Source organism: Eulemur rufifrons, chromosome 18, assembly GCF_041146395.1.
Source record: "Eulemur rufifrons isolate Redbay chromosome 18, OSU_ERuf_1, whole genome shotgun sequence".
Lineage (NCBI taxonomy): Eukaryota > Metazoa > Chordata > Mammalia > Primates > Lemuridae > Eulemur > Eulemur rufifrons.
Window position 1 is genome coordinate 31,750,226 of NC_091000.1, and position 19,883 is coordinate 31,770,108.

At 37.5% G+C, this 19,883-nt stretch overlaps 2 protein-coding genes across 3 annotated transcripts in view; one reads left to right on the forward strand and one right to left on the reverse strand.

The window, feature by feature from the left end:
* ABCE1 (ATP binding cassette subfamily E member 1) overlaps positions 1 to 1,844 on the forward strand; it is a 28,792-nt gene extending 26,948 nt beyond the window's left edge. For both annotated transcript variants that reach the window (XM_069493539.1, XM_069493538.1), the window contains exon 18: positions 352 to 1,844. In XM_069493539.1, coding sequence (XP_069349640.1) covers positions 352 to 399 — 48 coding nt within the window. In that variant the 3' untranslated portion in view covers positions 400 to 1,844. The remainder of the gene's footprint in view (positions 1 to 351) is intronic.
* Positions 1,845 to 9,983: 8,139 nt separating this feature from the next.
* The window catches only part of OTUD4 (OTU deubiquitinase 4), a 39,155-nt gene continuing 29,255 nt past the window's right edge, over positions 9,984 to 19,883 (reverse strand). Inside the window, exons 14-21 of the mRNA XM_069492891.1 lie at positions 18,199 to 18,361; positions 16,194 to 16,317; positions 15,865 to 15,920; positions 15,274 to 15,354; positions 14,707 to 14,845; positions 13,853 to 14,113; positions 12,788 to 12,828; positions 9,984 to 11,458 (exon numbers count right to left, since the gene is read on the reverse strand). Coding sequence (XP_069348992.1) covers positions 10,241 to 11,458; positions 12,788 to 12,828; positions 13,853 to 14,113; positions 14,707 to 14,845; positions 15,274 to 15,354; positions 15,865 to 15,920; positions 16,194 to 16,317; positions 18,199 to 18,361 — 2,083 coding nt within the window. The 3' untranslated portion in view covers positions 9,984 to 10,240. The remainder of the gene's footprint in view (positions 11,459 to 12,787; positions 12,829 to 13,852; positions 14,114 to 14,706; positions 14,846 to 15,273; positions 15,355 to 15,864; positions 15,921 to 16,193; positions 16,318 to 18,198; positions 18,362 to 19,883) is intronic.

Sequence of the window (19,883 nt, forward strand, 5' to 3'; positions counted from 1 at the left end):
GGGTAATAGGCTGACAATATGCTGCCTTTTGGGCCAGGAGTTGAAATGATGAAACTGGAATTTAATAGTTTTCCCAGAAATAACATTACACTGCATAACAAAATTTTACATATGTAAGGCATCTTATTTAAAGGGACTTTGCTTGAGTTGGCACAAGTGAGTCTTTCTAGTAGGCAGGGATAAGGAACAGAGGTGGTAATCTTGCCTTTGATCCAGAAGCGGTTGATGGCTGCAGAAGAGGTTGTACAGGAACTGTTGTAAACACGGTTAAGTAATACTATAGGTGAAAGTCTACCTTTACATACAGAATGGTGTTGCTGATTTTTGTTGCTTCTCTGTTTTATTTTTTAGGATGTAGAACAAAAGAAGAGTGGAAACTACTTTTTCTTGGATGATTAGATTCACTGAGAATATTGATAAGCCATTTGTTAAAAGACACAATTACTATGATTTTTGTCGTATAAAACTTGAATCAGGTTTTATGCCCCACATACTCTGGAGCTTCAAGTAGAATGTACTTAATGTAACATCAAAAGCCAGTTGTGTTGTAAATTGTAGTCTGAACACAGAAAATACAACTTTTCTGTTCTTGATGATAAGGTCCTTTTGTGCATAATATTCTAAAATGAAGACACATTTCAAGCTATACAGATTACCTCCAAGTTTTCATGATGTTTGGGAAGATTTTCAGTAGGTGTATTATATTCATATACCAAATGTTGACCAGTGTTGCCCCATTTTAAAAATCTTGAAAAAAGTTTCTGTGCTTACCTGGTTTGCCAGGTATGCCAGTATGATGAAACTGCCCTTATTTTAAAAGCCAGTCGAACACTCCACTGGTGAGATTTGATAAATAAACATCAGGATTACATTTATTGTTTTCAGTCTTTGCACTATATTATCAGTGTATGGTTTCCAAGGAAGATTATCTATTACAAAACACTGTTGGAAAATAGGTATTTGTTATAATGTTTTCTGGTGCTTTTAAACATCTTTAGCAAAAATCATTTCAATTTCCTCTCCCCCCCCCAAAAAAAAACCTTACTCTGAATTTTTCAGTTTTTGCCCCATAAGATTCTGTATTATATAATCATTCTCTCAAGGTAATGTCATTTTTTATCATACCTTTATATAATCACGGATCAAGTTTTAGGAAAAAGCATTTCTAAAGAGTATTTGCTTCCCTTAAAACTACAGACTCACAGTCTTTAAAGATGGTGCCTAAGCATCTATGAATTTTTTAAACCTCCACAGAGTTTTCTGATGGGCAGCCAAGGATTGTAAAGCACTTCCCTAAAGGCGGCATTAATGCAGAAATCCCCAGATAGCAATATAGAGTATCCCCTAGTACCAAATATATTGTGTTCATTTCTCAGTTTGGATATAAATTCATCAGATTTCTTGAGTTCCTTGGTTGGAACAGCAGGATACCTGTAGCCTACAACTACTTTTCAGCTGTACTTCTGACTAACGCATTGAACCAGCATTTAACTTAGTTATGAGTGAGGAAAGAGGGCTTAATAAATAAATTATTGAGACAAGCAAAATAGAGGAGAAAATTATAAATTATTTGACAGACTTTTAGAGCTCCTCGAAATAATAGAAGCCTTGATTAATATGTAAACAGTGAATAGAAAGTATGGTTCAACTGGATCCCATTAGGCCTTTTAGAAAAATAATTTATGTGAGTAACCCATAAATACATGTTGTAAAAATTCAAATATACATTAAGTATATGGAATAAAAAAAAAGTCTCCCTTTATTATCCACCCAAAGGTTACCAGTGTTTGAATTTAATAATATATATTCTTTCATGCTTTTTTCTGTGCACTTACCTAAGTGTGAATATGTAAAGGATTTATTTATTTACCTATTTGTTTGTAAAGGATAAATGAGATTATACTAAAATAAGTAGTACCTATTTTTAAGGATAGGTTAAATTTGTGAATGATCATTTCAAATATATGGAATAAAAGAAGACAAAGGCTATTTTTATTTACTGATTCCATATTCTGCCCTAAAGAAAATACTTGTGATATAAGAGCACAGTTCTTTCTACTTATTGCTGATGACAGAATATGTGTTAATTATAAGGAAATATTTTTTGTGTGTAAATGAAAATTTTATATAGGACTAGAAAGGCCTGCAGTTGCTAACACAAGGAAAAGATTTATCTACAAAATCAGTATTGCATACACTAGATGTTAGCTATTAAAAAGAATGAGACTACTCAGTATGTCTTGACTAGAAAAAGTCTCAGATACTAAGAAAAACCAGTGCAACACAGTTTATATACTACCATCTATGTGAAAATATACAAAAGGATACTCAAGAAACATCACTTTTGGGAAGGACAGCTTGGCTAAAGAATAGGGAAGGAAAGGAGACATGTATATACACACATAATAACCTTTTGAATTTTATTAATATATGTTACATGTATTAACTTTAAAAATCACTTAAGTTTTGAAATTGTCATTACAGATAATCCATGTTTATTGTGTTCACCTAGTTTAGAGCAGTCTTAACAAAAGCAGTGAATTCTCCAACTATTTTAATTCAATTAACCTTTAGACCATAAGTATCTTGAATTCCAGTCCTGGATCTGTCATGCTTACCACTCAGTGCACACACGGTGTCTGACATGTAGTGGCCTACTCTATTGAAGGAGTGAACCTACGTGCCACAGAGAAAGAAAGAAGACAGGAAAGTTCACCAACAGACTTAATACATGTGAAGACCATAACCCAGTGCCTGGCATATTGTGAGCACTCAGTGCTTCAGAGGAGAAAGTAACCGTTCTGGGTTGGAAAAAGTAATAGCACCCATCTCACTGAGTTGTAAGGATAAATGAGATAATCCATGTAAAGCAGAATACGTGTCTGGTCAGAGGCAGAAATGAGCATGGACATTCAGGAGATGAGTGGGAAGAAAAGATGAATGAATACAGGCAGATTCTGAAGAGCTTTCTGTGCCTTCATGTATGGAAGTTAGGTTTCTACATGCTGAAAGCAGGAACTGAAAAGACAAAGCAAGGCCAGTTAGAGAAGAATTATCAAGATAGCAGTTGTTCAAGAGCTTATGTTTTAACATTTCTATCCTTTTGTCTTTTGAAAAATTTATAGTCCACTTAATTCATGCAGGTCTAAATTTGCTGTATATTGTCTCTATTGACTTGCTCTTGGCCGATTGTTTCCTTGTATTTTGGTTTGTGAGTTGATGTCCAGTGAGACTGTGTCTGAAAATTTAGAGATTTAGTGTGGCAAATCCCGTTGCTTCTGAACCCTGTACTCACCACCACCTCCTTCCTTGCCAATTTGTTAGGACACACAATGTGTCCAACCCCAGGTGGTTAGTCATAATTGGTCTAAGACAATCATGACAGTCCTCTTCCATGTTTTCCCAGTCTCTCTTGAAGTTAGACCGTGTGACCCAGTTCTGGCCAGTAAGTTGAAAGCAAAAGTCATTTGGGGTATTTCTGGAAAACCCCTTGCTTAATAAAAGGACATATGTATATCTGGCACTGCTTCTTGAGGATGTGACTGATGGAGCAGGCATTTTGTGCTAAGGTGATCATATAAGGGAAATGCCAAGAAAGCTACAAGGATGCTAGTCCTGACATCAAACACTGCTCAGCTGCCAGCAGCCACTTCCCTCCAGCTTTCTTACGAAAAAAATCACTGTTTAATCTACCGTAATTCAAACTGGTTTTCTGTCACTTGCTGCCAAATAACCTTGGCTCCTTGGCTGAGGTCTCTCCCTCCAAAGGTTTTCTTTCCATTTGCCTTCTGCTAGGCTACCGCTAGCAGTATTAACCGCTTGGAACCACTTTTTGTTTTTTAGTTTGCAGATTCCTGGACCTCAAACCCAAACAAAGGTGGTGACATTTTCAGTGGAGTGTGTTTTGTTGTTTTGCTTTCCATCCAGAAATTGGAACCCAGAACAAGAGGCTTGTTGATAGGAATTTTCACTAATACCTTTACACTAGGGTGATCCTGGCTTTACTGCCTTAGTTGCAGCTCCCAACCTTGTGTTCTCAAGTATACATCGCCCATATCCACACAGTTCTTGGCTAATGAGACTGACATCCATCCCTTCTCACAGAGCACAGCCTTAGTAATCACTTCATGTTTGTGCATCTGGTTTCCAGTGTCCATTTATAAAAAGTACTTTATAAAATTCCAAAGGACTTAAATGCTTTTACTAACTCCTGATTTAGAAGTAAATTACAGGAAGGATGCAACAAGTTAAACAAGTAGCAGGTGTATCCCTGGGTGGGTAAACAGCAGTTTTCTATTTCATCTGAAGGTGATTAGTCCAAAGCTGAGGTTCTCATTTAAAAAAATTAGTTTATTACACAGAACTTCTTTTGTTAAAATCAGTTAATAACCTCCCAGGTTAGGTAGAATATCCAAAGAGATAAGCAGCTGTAAGAACTACACTCTTCATCATCTTTATTTGCATCTTTCTAAGGTTTTTCCCTAAATGTGAAAAATAAAATGTACTTACAGGAACGGTATGTATTTTAAGAGTTGACTCTGAAGCCCCAATTTCTCTAATGAACTCGTTATAGAATTGATATTAAAAACTCTAACGTGTTTATACCAATGTCTATAGTTTCTCTTAGAAAAATTATACTGAGGGGTCCATGAATCACTTTCAGAAGAGCTTATAAATAAAATTTAGGGTGCCTAAGTCTATGAAGAGAAGCCGTGTCTACCTAACTTCCTCTTTTGCAGTTATTTACATTCTCACACTATTCCCCAGAACTAAGTCTTTCAAATTTCAGTGAAAGCTTAATAAATTATTCAAAGTGAACAAGCAGGCCCTTATAACTATAGAGAACCTTAAGAGAAACCCTGTACCAGACACTTCTTGAGGACCATTCACTGAATTCATTTAGTCTTGCCTTTTATCCCATCCACTTTTTGGAGGGACCAATTCTGCAAAGGTCCCCACCAGCTACAGACACATCTCTTGCTTCTCTGCCCCCACTCTGGCTGCTGTTGACTTCTCAGGTGAACCCCTTGGCACACAGCTAAGAAATAAATGCTTTTTCTCCGTCCTCTCCCCTTCCCCCACGGGTTCTTGATGTTTCACCCTCAAGCAGTCACAAATGAATCATCCATACAGCTGACCAACTCATCTTTATACTGCCTCCTCCTTCCCAGCTTGCTGCCTCTGTTCCTAGATCTATCAGTTTTCTATCAAGTACTTGCACTAAATGAGGCCTTTGTATATTAAAAAGTATTGATTTGACATTCTTTGGTGACTTTCATATATAAATACAGCGTTAAGAAATTGTTGGGTTTTCAAAGTAAGTATACTTGATAACCTTTGCTTTCAAAACCTTCAATTTTCGGTCTTTCTCCACTCATGGAGACTGACCCATTCCTCTCTGGAATATAGCTCCCTTTTCTGTAATAAAAGTTGTTTATGGGTGGGAGGGGAACTTTCAATTTTCTTCATGTTTCTTTAGACAGCATTTTTTTTTGTTTGTTTTTTTGAGACAAAGTCTCACTCTTGCCGTGGCGTCAGGCTAGCTCACAGCAACCTCAAACTCCTGGGCTCAAGCAATCCTGCCTCAGCTGGGACTACAAGCATGCGCCACCATGCCCGGCTAATTTTTTCTGTATATATTTTAGTTGTCCAGCTAATTTCTTTCTATTTTTAGTAGAGATGGGGTCTCGCTCTTGCCCAGGCTGGTCTCCAACTCCTGAGCTCAGGCGATCCACCTGCCTCGGCTTCCCAGAGTGCTAGGATTACAGGCGTGAGCCACCGCACCCAGCCAAGACAGCATAATTATTATTGAACACTAATAGCAAAAAACTTAAAAGGACCACTTAATCCGTAAATATTCTTAGGTGTTACGTACATTCCCATTTCATTTAGTGATTGCTAAAAATGGTAGAGAGCACTAGCTGTAAAATCACTTAAAGCTAGGTTCAAATCCAAATTTTACCACTTACTAGTTGCATGACCTTAGGCAAATAACTTGGCCTTAGTCTCCGTTTTCATCATGTCTGTATACCAAGTAGTGAAAATAATAGTACCTACTCCATAGGTTATGTTATAAATCCCACATGGTTTTCAGTTGCACATACTAGAATTATCTTCTGGCTAGAAAAATACAATGGAAGCTTTTTTTTTTTTTTTAAGAGAGACGGTATGTGTTGCCCAGGCTTGTCTTGAACTCCTGGCCTCAAGGGATCCTCCCACCTCAGCCCCCCAAAAGTGCTGGGATTACAGGTGTAAGCCAAAGCACCCAGCACCATCTTACTTTAAAAGTTTATTAAAATTCCTCTTTTTATATGCTGTATTACTTATTTAACCCTGCAACCAAAGAATCACAAGCAAAAGCAAGAGACAAAATTTAATATATGCACACAGTTTTATATATAATGCAGCATCACACCATGTAGGGCATTTACTCTTATACATTCAGATATGTTTGAAACACTTCTTAAGGCTACAAAACAACATAGAAAAATAAACAGGAATATATTCAACACTTACAAAAAGTGATATGATAAAGAATATAAAGCACTATTTTCCTTTCAACACTTCAAAAGATATGTATATGTACTTTTTTTTTTACAAGTAACATCACAAATGATCACATCTTCACATGCTTTTAAGTATTATTTGTACTCAGTGTAAGGCTATTATCATTTTTCATACATAAATTTTTTCTAGCTCTCTAACAATGCAATTTTTAATCCATTCAAGTAAATTCAACCCCAAAGTTGCTGCTTCCCAGCATTAAGACATGCACCCACCCCTCTTCTAAAGATTTTCTAAAACTTATATTTCAGGGGGGAAAATTTCTTTAAAATAAAATCCCAATTAGTGGGAGAGTAAATGGCTGACACTAGTAGCAAAACCTTAGTTCTTTGAAATTGACATACTGGAAGTGAGCCATTAAGATTTTAAACAGAAACAATAGCATTTGGACATAAAATAGGGAGCAAAATACAGTAAACAGAAATAGTGTAGCCAAATCTGCATTCTCTTCAGCTACACTAGAATGGACCTTGCTTAGTACCCTTAAGTGAAAGACAAAAAGTTTACCTCATCTAAAACTGAAGATAACACAAATGAGGCAAAAATAAATATTGCTAGTTTCTAGGATGGCTGAATGTTTTCTAAACCAGAAATGGTTAGAAGGAACTTTATTGCACCAAGTCAATCATAAGCAAGTTTGCAGTTCACAGGCATTTTAACTCAAACTTGAGTCACACAGGAAACAGTACACCGTAAGAATACACAGTCTACATCAGATAAGCTGTATCGGCATTGTGGTATGGGAAAACCTACTCCTGCCAGGTCAAGGCAGGGTCTGAGCTTAGGTCTGCCATGAAAATGAACTTGTGAGTTACCAGGAAACAGCATGAGGACTACAACAGATGCCAGCATCCTGCTTCCACGGAGCACACAGGGCAAGAGTTGAAGATTTTTCTGGGAGGAAATGAATTTGTAGAAGAGACAGATACACCACAGTAAAAGGAAAGGGGGCTGGAATCAAGTTCCACCAAAGCACCTAACTAAAACAAAAAGAGCAGGTGAGCTTTGGTCAGTCTAAACATTTGTTCTTCAAAATGTGTACGATCATAATATGGTGAAGTTTCATAATTTCCAACTCAAAATACAAATGATTCTCTCAGTTCTATACTTTTGCTTCTATACTCTTATATAGAAATGCATCTTATGTCAACATATAGCTAAAATAAAAGTGGACAAAAGCTTGCTTGGCCTTCAGTTTGACCTCAGCATAAGGCAAAATCCCCTGGACTAATAAATTTAAAAACAAACCTAAAGGAAAAAAAAAAAAAAACTGACCTTCATGCAAAGATTGATAATTTTAGAACTATTAAAAGTCAGAGTTCTTTCATTCCAGAGGGTCACTGAGAAAAGTACCATCTGCTAAAATTCTCTTTCAGCACTGTTTCCATCATGTCCTGGAGGTGAGATATGGCAAACAGAAAGCAAATCAGTGTTTCCTTCAGGAGCTGTAGAGTATTCTGTTACTCAATTGAGGTAAGACAGTGACAGTGAAGAAATGAATAGTATTCTTTCCTATCCAATTTTTAAACATTTCCAGAAACTGAGATCAAACCCCAGGCAATAAAATGAAGGACACTGGAAACAGCAAGTACTTTTGGACTCCTGAGATCCAACATACTGAACTTTCAAATCTGGTATTTATATCAAAATGTGATTTTCATAGAAATTATCAGGTAAGCTAATCCTACGTAAAAAGGCATGGGCTGAAAGTGGAGGACCCTCTAAATCGTCTCATTCCATAATTCAGCCATTGATGTTAAGGAAAAAAATGGCTTAAGCAGTACCTTCAACAACTGTTCTACCTTCGAAGGTGACAACAAATTTGTTTCAACAGGTTCTCTCAATTTTTTCTTTTCCACACAACCATCCCAGTTTTTACAAATTTTTACCTAGCACCATCATAATAAAATGTTATCTGTCAAAGTGCTCTCTAAAATCCTATGTTACAAAATATCTAAATGCTAATCACTACTCATCAGCAGTTACACAGACATTAGGTAATTAAAACAGCACAGAGGTAAATAACCATTATTACAGTACAGTGCAGATTCACTGAGCCTCACTGGCATCCAAACATTCCTACAGGTTATCAGAGAACCCAGAAAACTCATCTGCTTCAGTCTGTCAAATTCAAGTGAATTGTATTTGCTTTTAAAGTAATTTGCTTGGGGGCGGGGGGAGGGGGCGGGGGGGGGGGGGAGGAAAGCCACCACATCTGTTTTTGGCTAGGTATATTACACATGGCATGCAAAGAGAAATTCTACTATAATATTTGCATAGCACTCAGACTTCCTGATCAAAAAGTAATCTCAACATAAAAAAAAAGGGTAGATTTTCACATTGGTATGTACAAATAAGAAATACAAGCTACACTTATTTTTACAAAGTAACACAGATGAACGAATACTGTGTTAATTCAGAGAGTACAATCTCCAAATGAGAACAGAGTGCAACATGCAAAGGAAACCTCTAGTGAATACTGCCAAGATTGGAAGGAAGCAGGATCAAAGACATGTTACCCACCCTAAGGGTAACAAGCTATAAAATGCAAAGCAAAACCATTTTCTAGCAGCATCCTCTAGAAAAGAACTAGAAGTCACAATCATCTTATTCTTACAATAGTTCCAGCCATGACAAGTTGAACATGCAAATGTAAAGTGATACACAAAACCAATGGTGCAAGGAGAAAAACAAAACAGTAACTCTCTGTAGAAACCTGTCCAGCTAAAAATTTTTTAACATTTCTTCTCACAAAATATTTAGAATCTGTCAGTGCATTAGTGTTAAAGTGGCATTAAAAAAGTCTGCAGTTTTTAACAGATGCAGATTATTTTCAAAATGCATAGCATCTACATTTCTTTCAGGTAGGCACCATGATATTTACACCAGTGCTAAGAATTCTTGGTGGAAACAGCCATTTCATTGAATTTCCTACTATTTCTTAACCATCTATTCTTGTATGCAATCTCAAGTTCAACAAATACTCACCAAAATTCAAAAATATACCCTATGAATATTAAAAGAACTATATACAACATTTCTAAGACACAGGTTAATAGGCTGCCTTATGTGTAATATTAAAGAGAAGACATTATTCAAGTTTGACAGATATTGAGATGAAAGGCCTTTGGGTTGGAAGCATTTTAAAAGACAACAGTGTTTTAGGCTGAGAATTGTTTGAGCCCAGTTCATGACTAAGGCATTGCATAATAAAATATATGTTTCTATTTGGTGCAATGTTATGTTTTGGAATCTATAGTGTGTCAAATGGTATATTTTCTTGTCACTTTAGTGAACACTATAAAGCACACATTTCCAACATTTGAAGTCAAACTTATATAAGGAAAAAAAAACCCAAACACTAAATCTATAATGTTTTATATTAAGCTGTTTATAAAAAATACTTTAACAAACTTATCTTCTACTTTGTAAGGAGGCAATCACCCGATAAATAAATCAAACAGATTTTGAATGAAGAAAACTAGCAATGCCAGGAATTCCACCTGCCCCCTTGAACTCACGTCCAGAATCTCTTGTCCAGATTGGGAGTGAAGGTAAAGTGGGGGTGGAGGGGAAATAGTTCCAATTTGGGTTTTTATTTTGTCTTTTTTTTTTAAAGCGTTCAGAAACATTCCACCTAGGAAAGGGTTTCTGCTGGAAAATACTCCAGCAACAATCAAGTGTTCTGTCCCCTATGGCCATCTCCCATCCCTGATCTCCTCCTGTCTCCCCTGTATGGTCGTCCTCTGGTATTCCGATGGTACTGATAAGCTTCGTCCCGGCTTCTGCTTGGCTGCCCTTTCCAGGACTCCTCACCTCTCACGTGCTGATACCCACCCCTACCAGAATAGCCCCAATCACTTTTGTATTTCCTGCCTCCGTAAGTCTGATTATAGAACTGCTTGGATCTACCACTTCTCAAAATATTAGACACTTCATTTTCATCTTCTGAACTCTCTTCTTTAGGTCTTTGCACTCTGCTATCCACAGAGCTGGCCCCAGGGCTGACCACATCAGCAGCAGTCTTGGGATCTTTTACTTTTTCCGGTTTTTCTTTCTGACTCTGAATGGTCCTTTTAGGCTCCAGTTCAACAGGTACAGTTTCTCTCTCTCTGTTTAGAATCTGAGTGGGAAGATGAATCTTTCCCTCTGCAACAGGTGGAACGGCAGCCAATACAAGATCTGCCTTTCGTGTCTGGGACGACTGCTCCGCCCGGCCTTCGTGCTTACTGCTCACACTTGCTTCAGGGAGAGAATGTGCACCTTCACCCCTGGCTTCTGGAAACTCAGCTACTGCTGAAACTGAACCACATTCTTTAGACAGATCCAGATTTTCCAGGGGCACATCCAATTCTCCTTTCTCATCAGAGGGGAGGACAATATTCTGCCTCATTACCGGATTTTCTATGAATCCCTGAAAAGGGTACCCATACCAAACATGAGGAAAGAAAGGAGGTGCAATAGGAACTGGGCCTAAGAATGGATTAGGTCCAAAGGACGGTTGTGGGAACATATTCTTGCCACTTAGTGACTCTTCATAATCAGCATGAAGAAGCTGCCCAGGGTTCTCAGATTCAAGATCAGCCTGGTAAGGTAATTGTCCATGACTTTCAGACACCTGAGATGGAGGGATAACCAGAGGTGAAGAAAATGTTGGCTGTCCAATCTCTGGCTGTGGCATTTGACCATTAACACTGGCCTCAGTCTGCATAGGAAAGTGGGCATCGGTACAGGTACAATCACTTTCATTCTGAGCAGAAGGAGCTTCTTGGAACCAAGGATTATGAGGATACACAGGGACAGGGACCTTTGGGTACATCCTGCAGGCTGCCAGGTAGGCCTGATGCAAAGGGTACAGGTAAGAATGTGGGGCCCACATAGGACAACTATATGCCTACAAGAGACAAAGAACAGGAAAGTAAACAAAAAGGGAGGCAAAAGAGGTGTGAGTGGACATCTATCTTAAAGTACAGGACACAAAATAAGTTTCTCATGTCTACAAAGACCATACAATCTATAGTCCAAATATTAGATCACTGTGATACCCAACATGAAAAGGAATTACAAAATCAGACAATTGCTTTAAGACTCCATTCTTTGCTCCAGCCCTGGAACTAATCCAAAGTCCTGATATAAAGGTTGACAGTATTTCAATCACTGGCTGTTCAGCTACACCTGCATTCACATTCTGGCTCCACCACTAACTCACAGTGTAACCCCCATGCCAGCCAGATAGCTTGTGTGGACCTCTTCTACCAGGGAAACACTGGTATAAGAGTAGATGGTCTCCAACATCAGGATCCATAATTCTAGGAGCCTCCAGAGCCCTCCAACTTTAAGGATTAAATTAAACTTCTAATCAGAGAAGGGTAATGTTGAAAATGAAATACTCCAAATCTTTCCTCTGCAGTGTTCAATTAAAAGTCAAAATAAATGTGAATAAAATGTAGCTAACCAATTTGATAAAGTCAACATTAAGTAGATTAAAACTAAGCAGTGAATGTGGCAGATGGTAAAATTAATCAAGTCTCCTTTTACGCAACTGGTCAGTAGGCTAGGGTAGGGCACTTCATTTCATATTTTAACTGTCTATAACCCACAGAAACTAATCTAGGGCAGGAAACAACCTAGCATTGATAAGGACATAGGGTTCTCCAGCCCCTCTTTCTAAGAACACCTACTTCTAGATTGATCCCTTCCCAAAAGATGTCTGCTGTGCTAGTGAACACCCACACCATCTTACAGGAGTGCTTTCACATGTTACTGCCTTTGATCCTTTCAACAACTGAGGCAGATAAAGAGTATCACCCCCATTCCATAAATGAAGAAAGCTAGGCTGAGATGCACCAAATGGCTTGCCCAGGGATATACAGCTAAAGTGTGATGGAGCAGAACTTCAAACCCAGATTTTCAGTTAATTAATTCCCCAGTGAGGGCATTTCCACTAGGCTACCTAGGGACTCAGCCATTTCTTGAATATATTCACAAGGTTAACTCATAACCAATTAAGAAGAAAATCAGGTAAAAACTGGAGCTTCTACCACCAACCACCAAAAACAAACTGTACAGTACTGAAAATGCTGGTTCTTAAGATGAGATTTAGTAAAGCTTAGGTTACTGACTGACAGGACAGGAGTTAACACTATTTCAGTAGTAATAATTTAAAACAGCATTAACTTAAAATAATAAAAAAAAAAACTTGAAAGTGATAAAATGTAAATACCTTCACACCAAGATTGAAGAAGAATCGAAGAATGTTCTTATCTGAAAATAAAATAATCACTAAAATTATACATTGACAGTTTTTGTCATCCTCAATCAAAATATATAGTTTTATTAAGAATTTTACCTACTATAATTGTTTTCTCTACACAGATACACACAGATAAAAACTGGGATGTAACCAAACAACAGGCTGTCACTATATGGTAATTCCAGATTCAATATGCTTTGTTGACAGTAACATCTAAATCCCAAAATGACATAAATTGAGATTATTAAAACTCAATCTGGGTAAAGGAAATTTAGGTGCTCATTGTATTTCTAAGCTTTTCTGTGAGGTTTTAAAAATTATGAAATAAAAATGTTTGGGGAGAATGGTAAAATCAACATAAACCTAACTTATCAATAACAGTTAAGGAGGATATTAGTCCAGATATTCATTTATCATTAGCCAGTTACCCATAGACTCAAACATTAAGCTACTGACTAATAAAACAAAATAAATCCACGTAAAGAGCATATAGAAGTCACTGCATCCTTTCAGATTTACAAATAGGAAACTTTGCAAACTAAATATGGGGGGATAAATTCCTTAAAAATAAAGAGGGTAGCAAATTTTCAAAATTTTTTAAACAAAAATAAAATAAATATTAAGTATAGTACTATAATAACATCCATTAAATATTATATTCACTCTTCTCCATAATGTTTTCATAGATAAAGTAATATGAATAGTTCCAAAATAAGACCAGTGTTGAGAAAACTCAGTAATGTTTAGGTATTTAGTCAAATAATTAAGATCTTAATTCAGAATGGTTTCAAGGCTAGTTATGAAAAAATGACACAGGGAGGGGGGCTATTAAAACATACAAAAACATTTTCTAACAAAACCACGCTGAAAAAGAAGTGAATGATTAATAGCCAAACCTCTGCTATCTTTCCCAAGTCCTTCCTTCAGCTTACTAAAAAACCAGACCTCTAACCTCTACTTACATCCCTTTATTTCTCACTAAACATGTCTGTACTTGATAAATAAAATCAATTTGAACGTGGAGAACGATCTCACCTTTAGGCAGGTCCTCTCCAGTCTGACACAGTGAATAAGGTGGTACAATGGCTCGATCTCCCTTTTCATTATAAGGAAACCCAGGATAGAGTGGGTCTTGGTAAAGGCTCAACGTCTGAGGCAAAGGCATCAAGGGCTGGTTAACTGCCTGTATTGACACAGGAACTGGAGAGGGTGTTAAATGAGCTTGGGATACAGCAGAGTCAGGTCCAGTGGTCAGAGTCTGTGTCACTGACAAAACAGGAATTTGAGCAGGGACACCTACAAAAGAGAGGGAAAGGAATCAAAAATGACAAAAAGATGGAAATAATTCCCTCTACAAATGTAAGTTTACATTAAACTGTAAAGAATGCTGCATAACTGACATAGCTGGTAACATGGTACAGAAACAATCAAAAGGAGTACTTTTTATATCAACCAAGGACCCTCCTGGACACATAGGAAATGAGCCCAGGAAACAAGCTTTGAGTCAATGTCTTCTAATAGTAGCTCCTGCAAACACGTGTAAGGCACAGGGCCTGGCAAAGGGTTCAAAAGGAGACCATAAAGAGTTGACCCACAGGGAAAGCATCGAACTGTGGTGCTGGTTAGTGCAGAGCAACCAGGGCATCCAGAGTGGAGACAACCAGCTCAAACATCATGCTCCTGGGATTATGAGGACATATCTCAGGTGAACAGTGCCCAAATGTAGTTAACCACCTCATGCTGGAAGCAGAGCAAAGCCGAGGATCACAGAAAGCTCTGTGAGGCTCCACACACCTAACCCTGCTCTGAGGTCATGCTCACACTCAAGAATCTGATGTCTCTGACTTGAAAGGATTTTGTTGGTTGGATTTTCTAAATTCTTTTCTAACCTGTTGGTCCAAAAGTTGTAGGTTCACTTGGCCAGGCTGGCACAGTGGCTGGTAAAGAAGGCACCGCAGGAGTTAGATGTACCTCTGGAGAAACTAGAAGGGGAGCTGGACTTGACAAAGACACATGTTCTGCTGGCTTCTTCAAGAAAAGGGGGGGGGGGGGGGGGTAGAAAACGACAAGAGTTCATTTTGCTTAAATACCGTTTTTAACCACCAGATGTTTATCTTGAACTGTCGCTTTTTATACAAGTATAAATGGTCCTTCTAGTCTTAGAAATAAACACACACACAGAGTAGTTAAGAATATGCAAACAAATTTGATCCTACCACAAGGGTCTCACTCTGTCACCTGGGCTAGAGAACAGTGGCCTCATCCTAGCTCACTGTAACCTCAAACTCCTGGGCTCCAGTGATCCTCCCGCCTTAGCCTCCCAAGTAGCCCAGCAGTCCCCAGCCTTTTTGGCACCCGGGACCGGTTCAATGGAAGACAATTTTTAAATAATCATATACAGAGCAAAGAAACCCAGAGAATGGAGCATTCAATATCAAATGCAACAGTGTACTTACCTGTTCCGCGGGAGATGGACACTCTAATTTCTTTGACTTTGATGGTGATGAAACTCTTGAACATTTATCATCACTAATATTCTTTGGAGGCAAACACAAAGAGCATAATTTTGTATTTCAAAGACCCACATTCTGGGATAATTGTGGTTTCCTTTTATAATTCGCCCTACCTGCATCTGACAGAACCCTCTCACCAATGAGTATTTTTTCCAATCATATCTGGCCTTCAATAGGTAGGTTAACTTTTGTCTGCACATCTTTATTATCAAACTACTGGGTATAGTTTTTACAGGGGGCATGACTTCAAACAGTATACTCTTCTCCCTTAAAAATTATCAATCTACCAGAGTGATGGAGAGCATAAGCCACTTTCCAACAAATCAGAAAGGGCATCCTCATGTACCTTGAAGAAATGATTATAGTTTGTGAGTGACTTCTCAATCTCCATCATCTTTTCCCTGCTTTTCTACTACCCTAATATAAGTTATAAAATACTGAAATCATCTCCACCTTCTCCTTCCACTTTTTCCTATTGTACTATTATGGTGTTAAGGAAAAAGAAAAAATGCTATTAGTGTTTAAAACTTTTACCTCCAATGTGCTTGGCTCAGGTTTTTTATCCAAGTGAGTATGTCCATGGATAGAGTCTACAACACATCAAAATAAAAAAGGCAGCATCAGCCACCACTCAGGTTTGAAAACAGAACAAAACATGTAGATAGAGAAAACTCAAGTATTATTTGAACCACATTTAGTCAATGTAGTTGTCAGAACATTTTACATGCTTTTGCTTGAATCAATGTTCCTCAGCAACAGTCAGATATGTGACATTAGATAAATTGACATTAAATAAACTTAAAACACTTAAAAAGTGTTCTTTTCCCAATACATAACTTTAAACCAGTGGTGAAATAACTTACCTTTGTCTTTTCGTTCTTCCGTATCCATTCTCCGCCTGCTTCCTTTTCTATCATTTACATGTGATGACTTTCTCTGGACGCTTGGGTTGCTACTCTGAGAAGCTGACTGACTGACTGATGAGCTCTTTAAAATGAACAAAACCCAAATGAACAAAACTTTATTTTGTGTTAAAGGTTTATCCACAAATATATAAGCAAGAGCTCTGTAATGAAATTTACTCCTCAGACTTCTAAAAATCTCAGAATTCATAGCCCTATTATTTTTATACTTCTGAAACTACAAAAGACAGGATCTAGAGTCCATATATACTCTAGATCAGTAGTCTTATTACTGAGTCAAAAGGATTAGGCAATCAAATTTCAGCCTAAATTAGTAGAAGACTTCATATCCCCATTTCAGGAAGCCACCCAGACCAAACCCTCACCTTGCAACTTACATTCTTTGCACAAACAATAGCATCTTCCATACCAACCTTCCAAAAAAGCCATTGTAGAGTCATAGTCCTTCATGTGTGGGTGGAAAAAAACCTAAGTGCAAATTAGCAGATACAGTACACTAGGATTCTCATCACTGAAATGCTACTGACTCTAGCAAATCACTTAAGCTCTGCATGAGATCCAACCTTCCAGTTGGTGAAACAAAGGGACTGGATGAATAAGTCAGGTTTTTAAGGTAAATTATCACTGAACGTTCTAGGTTTCTGTTCTAGCACTCCAAATAAATGTTTCACACAGCTGAGAAGAGGATCTCAGCCCTCTCTAGCAGGAGTTTTCTAGAAGACAAACATGAGTCATATCAAATCCAATATTGGATCAAACTCCTTAGTCTAAACATGATGAGTACAGAGACCTCATTTTTAACAACAAAAAAACTGACAATCAGTCCCCACATTATAGTAGTTGTACTTTCACAATTCACTAACTGAAAAGAAAAAAACCAAAAAGACATGAGCTTAAAAGATTTGTAGTTGTTTATTAAAAAAAACATGATGGAAAAATGATGTATGTGACGTGAGAGATAAATGTATTTAGCACACAAACAATGCCTATTCACAAATGGATTCAGGCACTTCTTCCAATAATTTCTGAACTCCAACCCCTGTGCCAGATTGCACTACTATTCCAGATGAGCTGTTTTCAACTGAGCTCCTCAAACCTCTAAGGAATTCCACAGAGACTAGAGACAGAGAACTGAATGTGTGGGGCTTTAACGTTTTATACTGGTACACTGGGTAGCCTCCCATAACATTCCACTTTGTCTGTTTAATCCACTGTTAAGAAAAGTGTCCAACCACCATTCTGAATCAAAGGTCATTTGGGTGCAACTTAAAAAGACTTAATAGACCATAAGCACAGGGCTCTCAGTCACAAGAATGAAATAGTTACTCCTCCCCTGTGCCACCAATAAACCCACCTCCCAGAGCACATACTTCACTCTACATGAGAACAGTTTTCTCTTCTGACTCCCCCCAAAGAGTTAAGAAACCTGAAGGTAGAGAACATTTCTTTCATCAGAGAAGCATCCATCACAGCCCAGTGTCTGACCCAGGGAGCAAGGACAGAGCCACAGGATTACGTGTGCTACCACCTCCAACAGCGAACACTCTGAGAGACAGTTCTCACTGCACGTATCAGGTCCTGGTGTGTTCAACAAGCAGTAAAAAGGGCTTCCTCATTTCATGGATGCATCTTGTAATGGGTTAACTAAATTGTGAACCTGCAAATTACTTTGCTCGCAAATTAAACATGTTTTGGTTCAAAAGAAAACACTAAATACTACAAGTGAGCAAACCAATATAATTGCCTAAACTCTGTCACCAACTTTTCAGTAGTATCTCTGGACTTCCTATTACTCAAGAAAAATGTGAGAAGGGACAACTACACCATCTTTAAGGTTCAGTTTAAAAATTATTAGTCTACCATTAGAAGCTATGGTTTAATATATACAGAAACTGTATTAAGAGACTTCTAAATAATAACTTTTAAAATCTCTTTTTATACATACGGAAAGGGCTGGGAAAGCCTGTTCATCTCTGTTCTGAATCTCATAGAGTAAACGAGATTCTTCTATAGCTTGCTTCTCTCTGCGCTCTTCTGGGGAAAGGCCGAAATAGTTAGATTCTCGACTCATGTGATCAAAATCCTCAACTCTCTCACGATCAGGTTTTCTGTCAAATAAAACATTGTCAGAAAAAGAAAGACAAAAGATATTGAGTTCCTAAGATAAAATGATCTATTTTGCAATATAAATATTTGACTAATTTAGCTACACTGTGACATTTCAGAACTTTTGGCACCTGGTTAATAAATTTTTAGCAAATGGAAGGTCCTGTAGCATAAGGCTACCTTGCAGAGTCAAGAAGGAACAAACTTATTTCCAAGTGATACAGAAAATAATTGAGGTGTTTTTTTCCCCCCTTTTCATGAGGGAAGAAATGTTAAGCACTGAATATATTTGTTATACCATATTCCAATACTTCCATAAGAATTCTCTCTCAAAAAAAATGGAAAGTTATTAATTTAGGTCTCAAAAGCATTCTAATTTTCTGTGCTAAGTGAAGAGAAATAATCAATGAGACACCAAGACCATCCTCCACTTGTTGATGACACCACCAAGGGAGACAGAGAGCTGAAAAAAGAAAAACTAAAATGTACCAGGATGAAAACTAACCTCACAGATTTAAGACTACTGTCACTTCAATACAATTTTGGTCAAAGAAAAATGACAAGAAATTCATGAACAGAGTTTGGCAGCCTAAAATGCAACCCTAATGTTTTTATATGGCTTATAATTATTAAAGGCAATATGGACACTATTTCTACTATGTCTAATAGCTCCACAATAGTAGGAAATGGAAATCCAAAACCTCTAAGGAAAAATATATTGTTTGTCACAGTACAGAGATACCATCCTCCTAAAAAGAATAGGACGTACACTACGACTCTAATTTTTTTTTACCTCTGAAATAAAGAATAGCCATTTCATGTCCTCGGACAGTCCCACTTACAATCTCACACTCCAATTCCAACAGGACAGGTGTCAATCCTGAGGGTACTGGCAAAAAAAGCTGAGCCGCAAATCTGGACCCTCAAAATCTTAGACCAGTCCTTCTCAAACCCCAGTGGTAAAAGATGCCAAAGAGGACTCACCAAGCATCAAGAGTCTCTGGAAAATTAACATCACCATACCACTGTCTCCTACCACCCAAAAAAAATTACCACTACTGTATGGTTTTCATCTTATCCTCACCTACCACATAGAGAAAACCACCCCTTTCTATTTTCACCTAGCTGGGAGAGAGATGTTCAGCAATAATATTTCTTGCATATCCACATTAATGAAAGCATAGATAGCAATCCTGCTTGTTTTTTTCGTGGTATTTTGTTTTCTCCAAAGCAGGAGAAAATATCAATGAGGAAAAAATGAAAAAGTGAGAGGCCATGAAGGTCTCATACCCAGCAATACAGTTCTTTTTTACTCTATAACTTGAAGAATTTAAGAATTTAATATTGTGTTAAATATTAGAAATAAACTTTAATGGGTTTTAATCAATTGGATTGTTAGCTATAAAATTCTAACTATAAAATTCGACTAGGTTTCTTTAAAATCTTACTTTAGATATTTAACAATCAGCAGTTTCTAAATTTGTTTTAATATACTAGTAAAATTCACCCTCACATGTTTAGTGG